General features: G+C 39.4%; 1 protein-coding gene across 4 annotated transcripts in view; it reads right to left on the minus strand.

Moving 5' to 3' along the window:
- Positions 1-14,862: 14,862 nt before the first annotated feature.
- The window catches only part of LOC117533779 (feline leukemia virus subgroup C receptor-related protein 2-like), a 26,948-nt gene continuing 20,425 nt past the window's right edge, over positions 14,863-21,385 (minus strand). For 2 of the 4 annotated variants that reach the window (XM_034197712.1, XM_034197709.1), the window contains exons 8-11: positions 20,705-20,816; positions 19,408-19,463; positions 17,942-18,090; positions 14,863-15,060 (exon numbers count right to left, since the gene is read on the minus strand). In XM_034197712.1, the coding sequence (XP_034053603.1) occupies positions 18,010-18,090; positions 19,408-19,463; positions 20,705-20,816 (249 nt within the window). In that variant the 3' untranslated portion in view covers positions 14,863-15,060; positions 17,942-18,009. Of the gene's footprint in view, positions 15,061-17,433; positions 18,091-19,407; positions 19,464-20,704; positions 20,817-21,385 lie in introns of those variants that run through there. The other 2 variants (XM_034197711.1, XM_034197710.1) reach the window with 2 other exon arrangements.

Here is a 21,385-nt window from a genome sequence, read left to right on the forward strand (position 1 = left end):
CACTCCTCCTGCAGAACCTGGATTCTGTAAGGAGGAGTACAGGTTTTACTTTCCTTTATTTTACTCAGATGAAGAATTCAGAAGATTTATATATTTTGGTTTGTAGTCGTTGTTATTGATTACCTATGGATCCCTGTACTATTAAGCATAAGGCCAAGAAAACTATTTTCCTCCAATCATTTTGTTATACAATGGGGCACGATGCTGATCTTTTCACTTCTCTTTGGTTATTTGGCTGTTGATTTTAAAATGTTCCTGCTGCCACCAATTTCGACAAACAAAATACTAGTAGCACATAAAGTCAAATGAGCATCACGAGTGGGTTTTGTTTATGTGAGTTACAACCCAGTAAAAAGATTAAGAAAACTATTTCCATGGATATTGTCATACTGTACCGCAGTTTCAAAAGGTAATAAAGTGCTTTTCATTTTTAAAACAATGTCTTTCCGTATGTATTTGTATGTAAATAACTACTGTATTGCCCTTTTCAATTTACATGAATGTGACCTTCTGTGACCTTACTGTTTACAGTTCATATAATCCACATTAATTAATGTCATAAAAGAAAGAACCTCTGCAGTGTGGCATGCTGTTTAAACAGTGTTTGAAACAGTAAAAGCCTGTGCATGGGTATGATGTCAGCTTCATGCCTTCCTGATGCAATCAAAAACTATTCTGTTGCATCTTTCTTCTTGTCAGAACTTAAGTGTAAAATAATAAAAGTAGCATTCAATTCACAACTGCGAACTCATTTGTTAGAATGAAGTGAGTTATACAGTATATGATTGCAGAGAGTGCTACAGTTATGCCATCATCACAGCTGGATTTTGTTTTAATGGATGGTATTTTCACTGATCCACGTACAAATGAAGCTGTAGTACCAGAAAAAGTCATGACAGAACTTTACAACAACCAATCTATGCCAAGGATCGGTCATCAGTGGAGACAATGAGATCATCAGAGAATCAGACAAATGGGAGCTGCTCTCAGAATACTGGCCAAAGTCAGGATGATCTCATATCAGGGCTGCTCAGAGGCCACTGTATCTCTGTGCCAATAGGAAGCTTAATGTAGTCATGTATTCTAACCGGCACTTATTAGCAGGTACTGATTCTAAGGTTGGTTGAGACCACAAATGATATTAACAATGGAATTTGATTATGATTTGTGCCTCCTTTGCCCCTCCTCCTGATTCATGCTGTGCCTTATTGATTATAATAGAAGTAAATTATGTTATGTAGAACAATGCTACCACCTTTGGCCAAAATAGGTATTTAAATTCCTGTAATTATTTATCCAATAGACTCTATTGCAGGGGTGGCCAACCAGTCAGAGGTTAAGAGCCACATTGTTCTATGTTACTGCAAAGAGCCACATCAAACACACAGTCACTGATGCCGCTTGTTTCAGTTTTTTGTTTCTGGAGACAAGATTTCAACCACGTCACTGATGCATTTTTGTGGCATTGGGATATATATTTTTTTAAATTATCTAGGAGCAGAGAGAGGAGCTGTGGATTATTATTATTGATTAATGCATCAGTGTTTCTTAGGGTCAAAAACACTAAACTCACATACTCAATGAAAGCGTTATAGTTTATTTAATAAAAGAGCACATGTTCAATGTGAAAAGTGACAGTAGTTATAGATTATTTGCAATTTGGTGCGATATATATATTTAAAAAAAATTATATATATTTTTTAAACACCTTGAATTTCAGGGGGGGGGGCGCGGGGCTCCGTTGGCGGGGTGCAGCGCCCCTCCAAAAACAATGGTAGGGGAACACTGTGATAGTAGTGTTTAATCAACGATAGGTTTCCCCCCCCTCAAAAGGTGATTGGTTCACTGCATCGCAGGTATTATTGTGATTGGCTCTTGGCCACATCAAAATTAGACTTGCTGTCATCCTCTCATACTGACACTGACACCACACATACACACGTAGGGAGAGCCGGGACGAAAGTAACACAGGACGAAAGTAACACGGGACGAAAGTAACACCGAAAAGTAACGGAGCAATTTTATCCGAGCCCAAACAACTTTGACCGGCCAAATTACGTCAGAATGATCAGCATTCAATACTTAACAGACCTACTAAATATCAGGTTTAACTGTCAGGAGTAGTGTTATCACGATACCAACATTTTGGTTTCGATACCAAGTCAAGAATTGCGATTCCGATTATTTTTCGATACTTTTCTTAAAAAAAAGGGAAACAGTCTTAAATGTAATTATTGTGCTTTATTTCACACCAGAACCATAACCATAACACAAACTTTTAAACAATGAGAACAATAAATAAAAATAAATGACAAGAATTCGTATTAAATCAAATTAATACATTTCTTACAGACAGGCCTCGTGGTGTCCGTAGGCTTGCCCTCACTGTCAGAGATATAGCTAAAATACTTCCACATTTCGCTTCTGGCGTCTTTTTTGTCAACAAGCCGAGGCGCAGCGGCAGTTGCACTCCCACTTGCAGACATGCCTCTCGTTTTCTCACATAGATACAGTCGGCAAGCGAGGGAACGCCCACAAAACGTCACATCCGGTTCGCGCCGAGGGGGAAAACAAACCGGCTTCCACAATGCCCAGGAGCTGCAGTGTGCCCTTTTGTACAACTAACAAGCTTAAAAATCCAAATCTAAAATGTTATATTTTGCCCAACGGGAGCACAGAGCCCAGGAGAAGAACCCGGTGGCTTCAAGCGATCCGTCGGGAGGATGAGTTTGGCCACCTGTGGGATCCAAAATCCAAACATGTGTACGTCTGTAGTCAGCACTTCATTACAGGTATGACAACGTTATTCACACAATAACAGTGTTAAATTGTTTCGTAGTTAACATGAATGTTCAATTACTAGTTTTAAGAGAAGTTAACTAACTACTACGTTATGCAGGCTACCTTGCTTGAGTATACAAAAACACAGCTATGCTAACAACACTGGTGGTAGCTTCCGAGCTTTCTGCAGTTAAAATGTATTTCACCCCCTTCTATCCCCTTCTCATTTCGTTTGTGAACTGTCTTGCCCTAGGCTTAAAAAACGAGGACATAGCCCACCCAGACTACACACCCTCGCTGTTCCCACATAAAAAGACAAAGTCTCCCAGGTCAGTACTTCAGAGGCTGGAGAGAAGGAGGAAGCGTGAGGGTGTTCAGTCTGCCCAACCAGAATCCCCAACATCAGAGGGCCCAGCACCAGAATCCCCAACATCAGAAGCTCCCATACCTCTTCAGGAGTTAGAGAGAAAACAACTTTATGAAGAATTGTATAATTTAAGAAGAGAAAGAGATGAGGCCATGAAGGAGCGAGCTGAAGCCATCAGAGAATTGGAGACGTTGAAAATGTCGGTAAACAGAGAGAAAATGACACTAAATGTAAAGTCATGACAGGCCTGTCATGGACAGTATTTGACACTCTTCATCAGTACCTGGTACAGTTTGTTAAGTCACAGAAAACATCCAAGATGTCAACACAAGACCAGCTCTTTATTACTCTGGTGAAACTGCGGCAGAACCCCTCAACCGATATGATGTGTGGAATATTTGACCTGGCACATAGCACTTTCCTGGATGTATTCTCCCGATGGTTGGATTTGATGTACGCCAACATTTCTTTTTTGATTAAATGGCCTGATAGAGTGTATCAGAAGCACAGTACCAGCAGAGGTTCTCTTCCAGTACCCTAGAGTGACTGCAATTATCGACTGCTTTGAGATCAGAATTGAACACTCAAAGAAGCTGAAAACAAGGTGAGATATTTTTCTTTTTGATAGCATGCATAAAGTGTCGGGTTTTTGTAATACTTACCTGGCTGTCTGTGTATATGTACACAATTTATAGATAAGTATTACTAACGACTGTCTCTTCTCACAGAGCTATCACCTACTCAAAATACAAAAACTGGACAACAGTGAAGTATTTCATTGCATGTCACCCATCTGGCTCAATCACATATCTCTCCAAAGGCTGGGGAGGGAGGGCTTCAGATGTGCATATTGTAAGGAACTCAGACTTCTTATCTCAGAAGTTCCACCATGCAGGAGATCAGGTAACAATTGAACTGTTTTTTTGTTTCTAATTTAAGTCTTATTTGTGAATTTATTATTTACCCATAGTTACCATTTTTGAGTTGCTGTTGAAGTAAAGTAGTGTTTTTAAGTATTTGTGATGTTTATTTCAGATTTTAGCCGACAGGGGCTTCACTTTGAAGGATGACTTTGCTGTTCTGGGTGCACAGCTCATCACACCGTCTTTCACGAGGGGCCGAAAACAACTGTCAGCCGAAGATGTTGCGATGTGTGGTCTGCAGAGAGAGTCATTGGGGCCCTGAAGAGCCGGTACCACATTCTGGATGGCCCACTTCCTCTGCGCCTGGTGAAGAGACTGCAGGGTGAGAGACAGAAGAGAGAAGAGGCCATGATGGATAGGATTGTGCATGTCTGTGCAGCACTAATGAACCTGTCTGGCAGTGTCATGTACAACCGTTACAGAATCTGAGAGTAAGAACAAAATCAATGTGCAGTCATTTAATAATGAGCATCAGAGAACAATATTTTATGCAACTTTTTTATACAACAAAGAAGTCATTATTGTTCCAATTGTGCCATTTAACAGGTTTCAGTTGAGACATAATGGATCTTTCTAATCAAAACCACCTGTTGTTTGTCTTTCCACAGGTCCCTGAACTGATCTCAGTGCTGCTCTGCTGCTGCACACCCTGTCACTCTGCCTCTGATGCCTGTCGCCTGCCTCTGATGCCTGACGCCCTGCCTCTGATGCCTGACGCTCTGCCTCTGATGCCTGACGCTCTGCCTCTGATGCCTGACGCTCTGCCTCTGATGCCTGACGCTCTGCCTCTGTTGCCTGATGTTCTGCTGCCACTTGTGTTGCCTGATGGGTCATTCCCTGTGCTGCTTTCGACTGGACTGTGTTCTTCGTACTTAGCAGAAACATATACAGTGCTTATCATAAATGAGTACACCCCCTTTGAAAATAACACAAGAACAATTTGATCAACATCACAATATCAACAATTATTATCTGATTAGTATCAAAGTCACAAGTATAGACAATATTGTCCAGCCCATTATTCATTCTATTTGTAGCCTATGTATTTTCATGTTGTAAATAAATGTATAGGCTTTGTGATATTTGATTTTGTACATATAGTCTAGTAGTCTATGTTGATACTAAATGAAATAGCTATATGCTTCAAAATGAATTGGTATAAATAAATACGTAACTGTCACAGTGACTTATTTGTTGCCATTTTTACACTGATAGGAAATTCAACCACCTACCTGTGCATCTTTCAGCTCCCGAAGTTTGTGTAGTATGTGTTGTGACCAAAATGTTTGCATCACATTAATGGCACCACTGATGAAGTCCTCATCTCTTTGTACTCTGAATATCAGGCAGGTCTGAGGAGCCCAAGTGATGAAGTCTGCATACATCCGTTTGGTAACAAACATCTGCATTTGGACCTGTCAAATGCAATCAAATGCAATGCAATCATCATAACACTAATATGTACATTATAGACAGTATGCCATCTGTGGATAATTATCTTGGATAATTGCACAAAATGCTCCAGACTTATTAGAGGTGTGCAGGTATATGCAGGTGAAATATTGAAATACCTGAGTGAAATATGCATGACTTCTCTTTAAGCTTGTCAGACTTTCCAGATGTCCTCTTTTGTCCTCAAGCCACTGTTGATACCCAGTAGAGGTGTCTTGCCCCCACCTGTAAGGACACTTAGCCTCTATAACACCCTCACCACAGCAGTCACAGGAAACATAGCCATCACATGAAACCCCCAGGTATGGCATAGTTTGGCAGATGCGGAAGCCAGCCTTTGCGGCTTCTCTGTCACCCTCCAGGATGGCTTTACATCACATCGAAACAGGTAGGTATCCGATGAAGGTAGTTTATGATGGAGCACAACTCCAACAAAGCCACTTGTAAAACAGTTGTGTGCCTCCAGGGACCGATAGTTCTTTAGGCGTGTGTGTGTAAATCCCTACGTGATAACGTACCGAGTCGTCAATAACCAATATGTATATGCAGCTCATGATGGCTATTGTGCAATAACAACCATTGTGTGATGAACAAATTCACTAAAACGTGCTAATTTCCTTGTTAGACATATACATTATGTGAGGTTTAATTCATCAGTTAACGTGATTTGGCCTCTTACCGGGTGATTCAACCAGGTAGCAGAAGATATCAAGGAATGAAACTTCAGGCCATTCAGTCGGATCATTCGTCCACTCTTTAATAAGATATGGACAAGAATCCGATCCTATTAAATACAACATGTTAAGGTATCTATCCCTGGAAATGGGCTGCAATGAATCAATGTATGACATGTTTGTTTAACATTTAAAATCCGCGCGCTTACAGTGCTCCGGGCGAGGGGGAAATGATTGTTTTCCCCCTCGAAATGCCCCGCCCCCAACTGTGACGCGACGCCGACTGTATGTATGCTCTGGCAGCTAGCGCGTGCACGAGAGCGGGGAGGCACTTGAGCGTGCTTTAGAGGGGCGGGACTGCAAGCACGGCTGCAGAGCAGGGAGTGGAAGCAGAGCGCTGAACACACACAGCTCTTATTTAAACGGCGCTTTCTCACCGGAGTACTTTCCGCCGTCATTCTTAAACGGAGGAATCGTAACGTTTTTAACGGCAGGGTATCGCGGTATACCTTTCAAGTATCGGTACACCGTGCACCACTAGTCAGGAGTCAGTGTCTCTCCCCCAAACTCACACATATAAAATTCAATATGAACTGAAGAGCCGCATGAAACTAGGCAAAGAGCCAGGTTGGCCACCCCTGCTCTATTGGATAGTGCTTTCCTCACTAGCTAAAATAGCTCAATAGCCTCAATAGCTAAAGCAGGAAAAAATAAACAAACACACAGATAACTCGTGTGTTGTCCTCACCTCGTAATACAGCATCTTGATCTTCATGCACCAATACGTCCTCCCCCCCCAATCCGCTCCAGATTTGAGTTTCTCTGATGATTCATCTTTAAATAATGTAATCCGTCCACATGGCCTCTCTGTTCCACCTTTAGTTTTAAAAATATGTTGAGTTTATGAGGCTTAGCAACAGCAGACACACACTGAAGGTAAAAGTTCCTGATTAACTGTGGACCCCATCACGTTGATAATTAGCATTTTAGCATATAACCACACCCAGAATGCTGTTTGTCACAACGTCGTAGTGCGTTTGATTTGCGTCACTTAGCGTGCTCGTCGGGCGGGGCATTAAGTGATAAATATAGGTAAATGCCACTTGTTTTACTTTTTAAACTATGGAGGAACAAAAATGATTAACCTTAATCCGTAATTATTTCTTTTAAAGGGGACCTGTCATGTAAAATGCACTTGTGTATGTTTTATACATAATATGTGTCACCGGTGTGTCAGGGAACTCACGCAGCGTCAGAAAATAAAACCTTTTCTCTTTTCCTCCGTACCCAAATATTTTAAAAACGGAGGTACAACGAGCGGATACAGATTTGCTGCAGATATGACGTAACATCGGCGGCGGACCCACAGAAAGTTGCTATCAGAAACAATGCCTGACGTGTTTTGAACGTAATCTCGTCTTCGTTTACATTGGCAAGCCTTGCATGCTAACACTCAAGAACTAACCTGTACTGTGAGGGCCGTCCCTGGCCAACATGAGGCCCCAAGCAAAGTCATATGATGAGGCCCTCTGTTTCGCGAGCGTCAACGGGGACTAGGGTGCTAGTGGAGCCAAGCCCCGGAATTATTTCTTTAGCCCCGGACAATTCTCCCTCAATAATATAATACAATTAACTGTGCTTTACCTGAACCTCATCATTGACTCTAACTATAGAGAGGGACGGGAGGAATGTAATTTCCCGTGGTCAGTGAATGCAACAGAGGCAAGACACCAGCCAGACAACCATCCTGTGACATGTTTAAAACTGTCATAAGAAAACATTTTCTTAAAAAATACGTCAATTCTCAAGTGGTGGCTCACACAACAACCCCCAGAGCCACCACTTGAGCCAGGGTAAAACAAGGTATGTAAATGTCAGTAAACTTCCAAGTTTATGCGAACATGTAAGCAAAGCATAAATTACAGCTACGTTGTTGATGTTACTTTGAATCGTGCGGGTAAGCTAACCCGTTAGCAAATAGCTAGCCAGGAGATATTAAATTAACACTTTGTCATACAATATAAATATTGTGTTTTTAGCGTTGATGATGATGGTGATGATTTCTAAAAATATGGTGTAATTTGTAAAATATCCATAAAGAAAAAGAAAATCTGTTTACAGTTCTGTTTCATATGGGTGTTGAAAGATGTATCCATATCTCTTCATTTTGCTCTCAAAGTGCACCAGATTGATTTTAACTTCAATATTAAAAAAAATCTTCTCGGGGGAGCATGCCCCCGGACCCCCCCTAGAGGAGGTGAGGACCCGCCTATAGGACCCAAAATCCGTGTTTCTCTAACAGGGCTGCAAAAGAGGGGTACTGTATGAGCAGTGTGAGGCATGGCTACATTGGGTGATCTGTTTGGTATTTTAAGCAAAAAACTTCATAGGTATGGCCCTACAATATATTTGTTCCGATATAGCATAAATAGGTCCCACTTTAATAGCTATATATTGCATGAGCTAAACAATTGCCTATAGTCTCTACAAGGTCTCCTACAATGCTTGCCTTACCATAGCCTAGTTTAAACATAAATAAACACAAGCCGACCTTCCTAGAAAAACATATTTGTATACTTAAGTAAAGGAAATGTGCTATTCAACCCTCATAAATACTTTACTGTATCAAATGTAGGTCAGAGGTTGCAAAACTGGGTCAGGCCATAGACTGTATAAGGGTTGGGACCCTCCCTCCCAAGTTGAAAAGATAATTTCAGAGGGGTCACAACATAATAAGTGGGGGAAGAAAGAAGAACACTTAGAGGGACATTTCAGCCTTTAATTGTAACTCCCAAGAACGTATACACATCTAAATTGTAAGGGATGTTGTATTGAATCCTGTGTTCTTTTACACTTTAACATCCTATTTCAATGGGTGAATGGTAAATGCAGCTGTCAAGAAAGTTAATGACAACATTATTTTCCTTTGAGATGAAGTTGATTAGAAGTATTTGCTAAAACATAACTACAAGTCAATTACCTCAATTACTTAAATAAATATTTATGTGAATGTACTTTGGTACCAGCATTCACCGTTATTTACAGATACAGTACCTATATCCTTTATCATAATAGCCTTTTATTTTTGTAATATCAACACTGTTAAAGAGTAAAATGTTCCTCCTAAACAACTCATTTGTAACACCGAATATATTAGAGAAGAATGCTGCTGTGTGTGTTTCTGTGTTTTCAGTCAGGTTGTCTCACCTTGACATGTATACAATGTGACACAAAGCATGACACCAAATGACAAAAAATGTTTTTTTTATAATATAATAGTTTTTATTTTACATGAAATATGTAAACATGCATGGTTTTACAAATAATATCACCCAACTGTCATGAATTGTATCCCTTACTTTGGACTGTGTGAATTATTTAATCACAAATACATTCTATCAAAATCACTAATGAATACCTGGACACTGTATTTACATGATTAATTGTTTATGCAATAATGAATTAGTCACTTCTTTATTAGAACATTTACCTATACAAACCTATACACAATCAAGTGTTATACCTTTTAAAATACTGACAGGTAAAATTGTCAAGGCACAAACAAACAAGTCACAGATTTGTCTTGCAGATGTAGTGAGAGAATTCAAGTAACAATAACAGTGGATTTTATATGCTGAAATTGAGCATTAAATGTCCAATATAATTCAGCATTTTTTTAATTTATAAATAGTTAATACAACATTGTACAATGTACATCTAACTCTTCTTAGAAGGGAAGTGGGATTCAATACTTCCTAATTGGGTTGATATATCTCAGTATGTTACACTGTAACAGGAAAGGAGATCATGGTCATTTTCAAGGCTTTTACTTGTTGTGTGGGTGTGTGCGCGCGCGTGCGTGTGTGTGTGTGTGTGTGTGTGTGCATGTGTGTGCATGCCCCCTCCCCGTCGCTAATTACGTACAGGGTACCCCTTGACCGTCCGGCTTCTACGGGCAGGGCATCCCATAGACCTTCATAGACCACGTGTGATCAACAACAATGGCCGACCTTTCGTGTTATTCTCGGTGGAATGAATGCCTATTTAAGGTTCATTTGGCCATTAAAATGCGTATTTTTGATGTCCATTTTATGCGAGTAATGAGTTTTTATTTCTGATTATTTGTGCAGTACATGTACATGATGTTTAGTTTGCTAGTTATGGACGAAGATTACTTCATGAATGTGTACACATTCATGGTTGGCTAAGGTGGGTTGCTATGGACGCTGCAACAGCTCCCAGACCACGTGATCAAACGACAATGGCCGACCTTCGTGTTATTCTCGGTGGAAAATGCCTATTTTAAGGTTAATTTGGCCATTAAAAATGCGTTTTTGGATGTCATGTTATGCGAGTAATGAGTTTTTATTTCTGATTATTTGTGCAGTACATGTACATGATGTTTAGTTTTGCTAGTTATGACGAAGATTACGTCATGAATGTGTACACATTCATGGTTGCTAACGTTTTTTTTTTTTGGTGGAAATGTGTTTTTTCACAGCAAAGTCACCCTCTGTACTTGGATTTATTGGGAGAATTCTAAAGGCAAGAACCATCCCGAATATTCATTTCGGTCTTTATTTTAGACCTTTAGTGTTGCCGTCTGTGAGGAAAATAAATGGGGCTCAGAGCCTCGTATTTTTTAAATATTTTTTTCCTTCTAATTTATTATTCTTTTCAAAATAGCACACTGTTATTTACTCACCAATACACACAATTATCCTTGCTTTTATTTATTGGTTTAATTCCATAATCTCGGGCTTTTTTGGCGTTCGTCAGGAACTCAATTTCAAAATAAAAATAACCGGAAACAAAATAAAAATAACCGGAAACAGACGTAGGCCTATAAGGGACATTTCGAGCATCATTGCGATTGTCAACATTTTTGAGTTTAGGATGGCCGAAGACACTACACTGCCCATAATCCCCAGCTATCGTTTAGGACTACAGTCCCCGTGATTAATCTTCAAGGTCTGGGATTGGATGTTGGAGTGGCAGTGGGCCAAGGTTACGCCGAGCGTCAAACAGCTGTTTGAAATGGAACGAAACCACGCCAGACTATCCAAAACTGGAATCGAACGCCCCCCCAGAACTACATGCTACACTATTGTGTTTCGCAAAATGTTCTATGGGACGTCTCTACTGAACGTTTTCGTTTTTCCCACAATTAGAAGTTGCCAGTATTAAACACATTGGTGTTATCAAATGTAAAACATATAATTAAAAATGGGTGAAAATCGCTGTCCATAATGCGCAGCATTAATATAAGCATTAATATATACCCACATGACAGCTCATTGATACTTTGTAATTCTACTCCACTACAATTCAGAGGTTAACCTGGTATTTTTACTCCACTACACTTATTTGAGTTACTTTGCAGATTCTGATTAATGATGTGAAATATAAACAACCCTTAAATCAGACTTTAGTTACACCTGAGTAAAATGCAGGTAAGGTGATTGTCAAGTGCCAACAATCAGGAGAGATATAGTTGGTGCTTGAGAAGACTAAACATGTATCTGCAATTGACATGAATGGAAACGAGTAATAAAGTATATTAATTACTCGTTATTCTCTACTAATAGTTAATTAAAGACTGTATATTATGGCTATTTTGCACATCCCTTTCAAGATTTCAAGATTTTCAAAGGTTTATTGACATATATATACACAACTACGTGTAGTGTAATTATGCAATGAATGAAAAACTTGGGTCACAGGTTCCTCAACAGTGCATTACAAGACATCTATCAATATGTGTGTCCCTCCACCATTAAACTGTCATATTCTGCACATTTCTTATTCTATCTATCTACATAAGAGTATAATCCATATGTATAATATCAGTTAAAATAAGTGCTTCAACATACATTGCAGGAAAGCAATATATTAGACGTTAAGTACTTTGTCAGGCTTAATATTTATCTGTAGATAGATACCCCAAAGTTTTTTCTTATTTAAAAGAAGACCTTAATCTGTTATTTAATGTTTAATTAAAAAAAGGTTAATTTGTTTTTCTGTTTTGCACCTCCTCCTATTAATATCTTTGTACATCCCGCACTAAACTGTTTTATTGTAGAGATCACTTATAGTATCTTCTTGATTTTTTATATTCTATATTTCTATCACAGACCTTCTACTTTCCCCCTATGAAAGTATGTACTCTTAATATTTATATTAATCAAATATAACACATAACAACAAAAATTCAATAACGTGCTTTAACCACTAGGCGGTGCACACAAGGTACACACAGCCATAATAACTTTGTATTATTAGTGTTGGACACTTGTATGTACAACATCTGAAGATGTGTAGTTTTATTCATGCTTTCACATAATTTTACAGCATATTGCTATACTATTTCAGTCTCAGTATTTACATTCAAAATTCAATCCAATTCAAATTAGTAATATCTTTAAAAACTACAAGTCCTTTTATATCAGCTGTGCACCGTTATGGTGTAAATATAACCTATCTATGAATTATATCAAATGTAAAAGTCGGCCGAATTAGTGTTGATACTGCAAGGACACGTATTGTGTGAAGAGAAATTGAAGATGTTGTTTAATTGTTGAAATATTTATGATCCACGTCAAGTATTCAGTTTCGGCGGCATTTCTTCAGTTTTTCCAAAGGTCTTCTCATCAGGGCTCTATAAATAAAGAACTACGGCAGATCTGTAATATGTAATGCAGCCGAACCGTGTATTACAATGCCGTTATGTGATGACTTTCAAAGAGAAAAGCAAGAGCACTCGGAATTAAGTATTCTTTTATTCTTTTAAAATGTTTTCCGGATTTCATAATATAAACACCAAATCCCAGCATGCATTGCGGCTAAAACATCCAATCAGCGTAGCTGAGGATCCTGGGTAATCGCTCGAAATGCCTACGTCTGTTTCCGGTTATTTTTATTTTGAAATTCAGTTCCTGACGAACGCCAAAAAAGACCAAGATTATGGAATTAAATCAATAATAAAAGCAAGGATAATTGTGTGTTATTTGTGAGTAAATAACAGTGTGCTATTTTGAAAAGAATAACAAATTAGAAGGAAAAAAATATTTAAAAAATACGAGGCTCTGAGCCCCATTTATTTTCCTCACAGACGGCAACACTAAAGGTAAAATAAAGACCTAAATGAATATTGGGATGTTCTTGCCTTTAGATTCTCCCAATAAGTCCAAGTACAGAGGGTGACTTTGCTGTGAAAAAAAGGGCTGTCAGTCGATTAAAATATTAATCGCATGATTGTTCATAGTTAATCGCACATTTTTGATTTGTTCTAAATGTACCTTAGAGGAATATTTTTCAAGTTTTTAATACTCTTATCAACATATGAGTGGACAAATATGCTTTATGCAAATGTTTATTATCATTTGAACAATGACAAATATTCTCATGAATATTAAACACAACAACCTCTGAACATTACAAATATTCGCCTCAATTCAACCTGGAACATCTCTCATATAATACAAATGGTGTGTGTGTGTGTGTGTGTGTGTCTGATGGATCGTTGGAGCTATGTGCAACCATAGACTGTATATATATAAAGTGTGCAACTCAAGGCATATGCTCGAACGGGAGCTGCCTGGACGCTACAATCATGTTGCGCACTATCCGTGCTGAGTGTGCTGACTTCTCGTACAATGTCGCACTGTCTGGCTTCCTGCATAAAGTCAAGTGCTCCGCGCAGTTGTGGCGAAATGTCGCTCCTCTATTTTCATTTAAACAGCTCCTTATATCCGTTAGCGCAGCTAGCTAGCACCAGATGCTAACAACAACAATGCACGTAAGGTCTCTCTCTCGCTTGCTCGGGCCACACATACACACACCCTCCCGGTGCCTGCCGGTGAGCGTGGAAGTGTGGTCTGCCACAAGCGGGCAGCAGGAGCGGTGCTGTCAGCATCAGCTTGTAGATGGTATTTTAAACTCGATGCGCTCTGAAACTACGGGGCGGCCGAGGACAAAAAATACACATGCGTTAATCGCGTTAAAATAATTAGTGCCGTTAATTTTTTTCTTCCGTTAACGCGTTATTAACGTGTTAACTTGACAGCCCTAGAAAAACACATTTCCACCAAAAAAACGTTAGCAAGCATGAATTCATTCATGAAGTAATCTTCGTCATAACTAGCAAACTAAACATCATGTACATGTACTGCACAACTAAAAACTCATTACTCGCATAAAATGACATCAAAACGCATTTTAATGGTCAAATGAACCTTAAAATAGGCATTTTCCACCGAGAATAACACGAAGGTCGGCCATTGTTGTTGATCACGTGGTCTGGGAGCTGTTGCAGCGTCCATAGCAACCACCTTAGCAACCATGAATGTGTACACATTCATGAAGTAATCTTCGTCATAACTAGCAAACTAAACATCATGTACTGCACAAATAATCAGAAATAACAACTCATATTAATCGCATAAAATGACATCAACACGCATTTTATTGGCCAAATGAACCTTAAAATAGGCATTTTCCACCGAGAATAACACGAAGGTCGGCCATTGTTGTTGATCACGTGGTCTATGAAGGTCTATGGGACGCCCTGCCCGTAGAAGCCTGACGGTCAAGGGGTCCGCTGTCCGCAATGAAGGTCTATGGGACGCCCTGCCCATAGAAGCCTGACGGGCAAGGGGTACCCTGTACGTAATATAGCGACGGGAAGGGGCCCTGACCGTCCGTCAATATGTGACGGGATGGGAGTGAGAACGTGTTGGTGTGTGTGTGTGTGTGTGTGTGTGTGTGTGTGTGGTGTGTGTGTGTGTGTGCGTGGCCTCTAAAGCTTGGCTTCTTCGATGATAGGCGATGCAGCCACGCTCCCATTGGGATAGTCGGAAGGTCCCTATCAATCAAAACAACAAGTCAACAGAGTTATGGACTCAACACAGAAGTTGTTGTTTTTCTCTGTAGATTTTAGGTAGGTAAGGGAAGTTCACCCCTAAACAAAGAAAACTGTTATTTATTTAGATTGTCTTGATGTGAGTTTGATTTTTGGAGACATTTTATCTAGAATGTAATGGCACTGAGCGTTGGTTCTCCAAGCACCAAAATACATTTAATATATTTCTGCTGAACTACACCTCCAAATGAATCACTGTGAAGAAGGCGTGAATCTGCTCACGGGAAAAACCATGTGACAGAGCGAAATGTAAACATTAATGGCGTCCTTCTCTGCTGAAATGTAATCTTAGCTCTCAGAAAGAATCTCATATATTCGAGTTCCTTCTGTACGGTGATATCGTAGAATAAACTACTCACAACAAGTTCTGCACATTATCCTAAGTAACTGGGTCAGGAGATACAACAATTACTAAAGTTAGAAAATAATAACTTGTTTTGTTTTATTTAGGGGTGAACTATCCCTTTAGGTCGGAATGGGTGCAAAATGACTTACATTTTAAAGATACACTCTTAACAAAGAACAAAACAATGTAAACTGCTTCGTTAGCTTCAGAAATAGGATTGCTTCTGTGTAGTTATTTGAACTATGTTTTAATTGAAAGATCTTGATGAAAACAGCGCAAGTTACAGAAAACATGCCAGATGAAAAACACACAAATGGACAAACAAAAGCACATAAATTGGCCCTTGTCACATTAGACATTTTGGCATGTCGTAGCAAGCACGGGATATTAACATTAATGTAATAACATTGCATTGTCTTCATGGAATGGCTTTACACACACAGTAAAAGTGCATTGTTTCCTGTAGTTTCAGTGAAAGCCGTCCATACACTTTATAAAATCTATCACTCTGACTGGAGTTAATCCTGCAAATCTGAGCTAGCCGAGAGATTTCCTTCTCAGAGAGTTTTAAAGGCACAAAAGCAACTTCACTTGTTGATTTTCTCATAAGCTTTTAATCCCTACCATTTGTCTTCTACCCCCTGCATGAGAACACATCTCACTCTGTCTGTACCAGAAACCCCAGCTGAAGCAGCCAAGTGGAATTCAGCCACTAATAATTAAATAATTAAAACCTGTGCTTTACATGCCAACATGTCTTTCAGAAGAACGCCTGTATATTAGAGATGTTAAGATTCACCGATTCGCATCGGTGCACCGGCATAAACGTTCAAGATGCGAGTGCACTGGTTGAAAGAGTGCACATCGGCTACAGTTTGGGTTGAACCGGGTTGAACTCGCGATGCATCGATTGCGTAGCGTCTTTGCATCGGTAAAAAACCGATTCATTCATATAAAATCCCCTAATCTTGTCAACGCTCAGCAGATACGATCTTTGATATCTTCGCCACTACGGAGGCCGAGAGTCTCAGTTATCAACACACACGGAAGTCGAGGAGAAAGAGAAACACAGCGCACCGAAAAATACCTACAAATCAAACGTTTGGCAACACTTCGGATTGTTCAAGAAAGACGTATGTAGTGTGTAATAGTCCTTTATGCTAGGCTATATAGTTGACCGCAGGTCATGAGAGAGTAATAAGGTATCCGTAGACCTTTGTATGAGGTATCTTTATTACTTAACAGGTCTACAGCCATGATACATAGATCCGTCCTAGATGCGGGCTTGCATACACACAGTATCACTCCGCAGCCGCACCCCATCAGTAACGTCCTGATGGTATATGTGCACGGCACAGACGGTCAACTTGAAAAATCGCTCGCAAATTGTTAACGATGCCGAGCCGATTTAAAGTACACAAGTAGTACGAGGAACTTAGCGACACACATAAAGAGTCGACATGGGGTCTGCGGCTGAAAAGAGAAACCTCAAAGTTAGACATATGAGTTAAATCACTCAGTGAGGTGTTCTGTCAGAGAGAGTGGTGTTTAGTTTACAGCAGCCTGTGACGGCCAATAATAATTTAAATGTATTCCTCACTGTAAGCAGTTATGAAATACCTGTTTGTGAAAGGTTATTTGTATTATTTATTGTTCATATAGAACCCACCGCTTTCTGCTCACTGGTGAGTTAGCCTATGAATGAGTGTTAAGCACATCAGGCTGGCAGCTGTATGGGCATTGCTCTATGGTAGCTGTTATTTGCACATTGTTAATCATGAGCAATGCATCCTTACATTGTTTAACTGTGAGGTGTTATACAATTGTACTCTGGAGGCTTTTAAAGGTAAAAAAATAAACGGCATGATGGGATGTGCAGTACCAAATATGTAAAGCACTTTTTTGTTAATGTATGATTTGCTGCATATAAGGAATAAAACAAAAATCCTCTGTCGTACCAAATTGAAGTATCATTATTTTTGCATCGTGTTGAATCGCATCGTATCGCACCGAATCGCATAATGTTGAATCAAATCGTATCGAACTGTATCGCAACAGGGGTGAATCGTATCGTATCGCATCGCCTGGTGTTTCAAATGTATCGTTAATGTATCGTATCGTGGCAACGTATCGAGATGCGCATCGCATCGGCCTCAGTGATGGAGATGCACATCCCTACTGTATATGAATACATAATAAAATCACACATAAATAAATAAGGCCATAGTTTCATTAACAAAGCTATCATAAATTAGCTCAAATTGTTTTGTATGGACATGCATGACTCCTTGGTATCATCAAATATAATAATCTAGAAAAGGATTAGTGAGAAAATAAAAGGTTTCATATTTACATGATATTGTTAATTTGATTTAGAGTAGTTGGAAACAAAAGGACAGAACGAGCAGAGTGAACAGGTGAAGGGTGTGCAGTAGGATTGTGATTTCCAGCAGTGTGTGTTAATTGCTGAGCTCCTACCTTAGTGCATCTGCATGTTGAGCTAAGATTTGAGAAGATATTTTTGTGGAAGCAGAAAGGTACATTGATCAGGCTTGTGAAGGGGGGGTCTGTGGATTGGAGATTAGCGTTGTGGTTCCGTAGTCTTGTCCTGACATCTGCTTCGCCGCCTAAAACACAGCTACTAATCACTTCTTATTCAGAGTTTATAGAGGAGTGAGTCTTCAGTCCAGGATGAAGTTTCTGCGACACGATCTGATCCATCAGGCAGTTTTGTCATTAACCCCAGTCAATTCTTGCTTGTCCCCAACTACTGATTGAGTTTGTAACACTCTTTAAGGTTTTAATGCTTCCATTTTTGTATAGCTGAAGCCTGAGAAGTATTGAAAATGCTAAAGTATTAGTACAAAGTAATTGTTCACTAACTTTTAAGTCAGGAGATATCACGTTCACATATCTGTCTATTAACTGTAAGACACTTAGCTTAACTTAGCTTTAGCTTTGATTAGCTTAACTTTGCTTAGTCTAATTTAGCTTAGTTCAGCTTCTAGACAGAACATATTTTTGGCATGTAAACCAACATAAAATGTTGAATTGTTGTACTGATTTAACAAACTAGCTATAATTGGTTACGTAGTTGTTTAGTAGGTTTTGTTCCAAGATCAGACTGTTTCCTGTCTTTGTGCTTTGCTAAGCTAATCGTCCCCTGGCTTCAGCCTTGTATTTCAAAGTTATGAGCGTTGTATCGATTGTCTCATGTGGCTCTCCACCATCAATTGAATTTCCAATAAAATGTTTAGCTTTTTCTGTTCATTACATGTTTGCATCATTTGTGAGGAATTTGACTTATTTCCTGTCACCAGTAACTTCACCTTGGAGCTTATCGACCACTCAGACATCAACAATGATTTTCTCTGTAGTCCTGTCACCTCCTTAGAGTAGCATTGCTTTGGTTGAATTCAAACATTCTCAAAATGTTGCTCTTGTTTTATTGGAGGTAATCTGTCGTTTTTTTAACCTTGTTTGTCTTTTTTTAAATCAGGTTATTTCCCAAAAAACATACTCAAAGCAATGCTACCAGAGGTTGGCAGGTAACATCAAGGTTAACAAAGAAGAAAGACATGATTTATGACAGACATAGTGCCGTAGAGAGACAATAATCACGTATCAAATATTTGTACAGACACAAACATGCAGTTCAAGACAAAGGTAGACAGATACAATAGGTTAGTTATTTCTGGAGCAACACAAGACACACATGTGACTTTTGACCGCATGCCTTCCATGCAAACCTATGACAAGCAAACAAATAACACATAGGTATTTTTTTCACGGCAGATATGTTGACTTCATTTTGTTCTCTACGTCTGTGCTTCTACTGTCAAAACATCTTCCATGAAAAAAGGATTATACCAAACAATATTACAACCACCATTGCTCCACTACATTATATCCCCAACACCTTTTCTTATATCTTTAACACTTACTGCTGCTTTGGCCAACATGTTTGCCTTTTGTCTCCGCAGATCAGACTTGATTAGGCCTGCAGAGAAAAAGACACAGAGCAAGTCAAGCCTGTATGAGGTCATTATAGCACAACAAGTGTAGTTGAAGGACATGATGTAATACAAGTAAGCATCCCGTAGGGGGCTCTTGTGCACATAAATGTTTTACTGGCTCTTTTCAGGTTTATATTTTGCAAGAATAAAAATGCAGTATGACTAACTCTAATCATGCATCCTAACTTAGCCTCACACTTTGCATTGCAAAACGATGGCAAAGGTTGCAACATAATCATCATCCTCAATTTTTACTTAAGGAGAATGTTTCCCAAATTGTGAACCTTAGTCAGCTATAAAGCTCTTAATAACATTAAATGTCGCTTCGTTTAAGAGTCTACTCTACAGTACATCACAAAATGGGATTTCAGTTCATAAATATGTTCCTTTTCTTGTGTGATGAGCTGATGACACAACATGAAGTCTACTCATGTCTGAAATGCTGGGAAAATTACAATGAGTAACTCGGATGACCTTTGATAGCAGAAAGGTCTCATTAAATAGTCTTGCAGTATTTTTCTAGTGTCCAACATTTTAAGGGCTTCAGTAGCCTTCGCATTGAGCAAAAGTTATACATTGGTCCTCAATTAGCCCTTCAAAAAAATGGCTTTGTTTTCACTGAAGCATGAAGTCTCACATTTAACACCTGAAAATAAGCTGCAACCGTTTGTATGTATTTCAGTGTGCATGTGCAGCGTTTCACACAGTATGTTAATGACCTTCAGAGTAAGAGTTTTCCATTACTTAGTCAATGAACAACATGTTTACGGTTCCATCCTCTGACTTTTGTATCTGCTCTGGGCTTTACTTAATTAAAAACATATACTTTGAGTATAGGACTGAGCGAAAAACAAAATACCAGTGGTAACACACTCGCTCTGCCGAAGTAGTATTTACCCTCTGTTTTATGTAACTCGTTTTAAGTAAAGGAAAAGGTACTATAAACCAGGAGGAGCTTCAACTAACATTCTTGCAAGTAATATTTTGTTGTAAGTGTAAGCAATAATAAAAAACACATTTGCTTTTCTGTTCTACTGTATGTGGATATTAACTTTTAACCCTTAAACAGATCTTCCAAAAAACCCAGTAACCATAATTTACATTCTTAGGATTCAACAAAAACAGTAACAAACAAATACATTCCTAGCATTGCTGTGCGTGACGTAAAATATGTACTTTGCTTTGACTCCACACAGCATATGTTTCACAGTCAGAAAGGTCTTACCCGTCATTACTGTGCCGATTAGAAGAAAAACACAGAGGAAGATGTTTCCTGCCAGAGTGCCGAATCTGTCGATGATCTTCCCCTGGCTGATGGTGAAGATAATGCCGAACACCTGGGCGTGCAAAACATGCAGGAGTAAGAAATAACATGGGTGCTAACATGCACACAAGCACCCTCACAACCATAACAGATGCTGAACAAATGCTTAGTGGTAAACAAAGGTCTAGTGGTATTGATATGTTACGGCTGCTGTTTCTGCCTGCTTGGTAACCTGTCTGGGATTGTCTGCAGCTGTGTGTGTGATTATGTAATTGAGCTGAACTTTCTCCAATCCCTGTGCAAGCCCAGCGCACACCTGCTGGAGAGGACTACAAAGCCTGGGAACAATTATCAGTCAGGAGGCTCTGCTGCGATCAGACGCCTCATACCTTTTACCTGTGTTTGGTGTGACATATGTGCTTAGTGACGAGTGTCAACATATGTGCTTAGTGTCGAGTGACGATGTATGTGCTTAGTGTCGAGTGACGATGTATGTGCTTAGTGTCGAGTGATGATATATGTGTTCAGTGTCGAGTGACAACTTATGTGCTTAGTGACGAGTGTCGAGAGATGTTTTTATGCCCCGGCCACACGAGGACGAAAACGGTCGTTTGCGTTACTGTTTAGTGTCATATAGGACGT

The sequence above is a fragment of the Gymnodraco acuticeps genome, unplaced genomic scaffold (assembly GCF_902827175.1).
Source record: "Gymnodraco acuticeps unplaced genomic scaffold, fGymAcu1.1, whole genome shotgun sequence".
NCBI classification, from domain to species: domain Eukaryota; kingdom Metazoa; phylum Chordata; class Actinopteri; order Perciformes; family Bathydraconidae; genus Gymnodraco; species Gymnodraco acuticeps.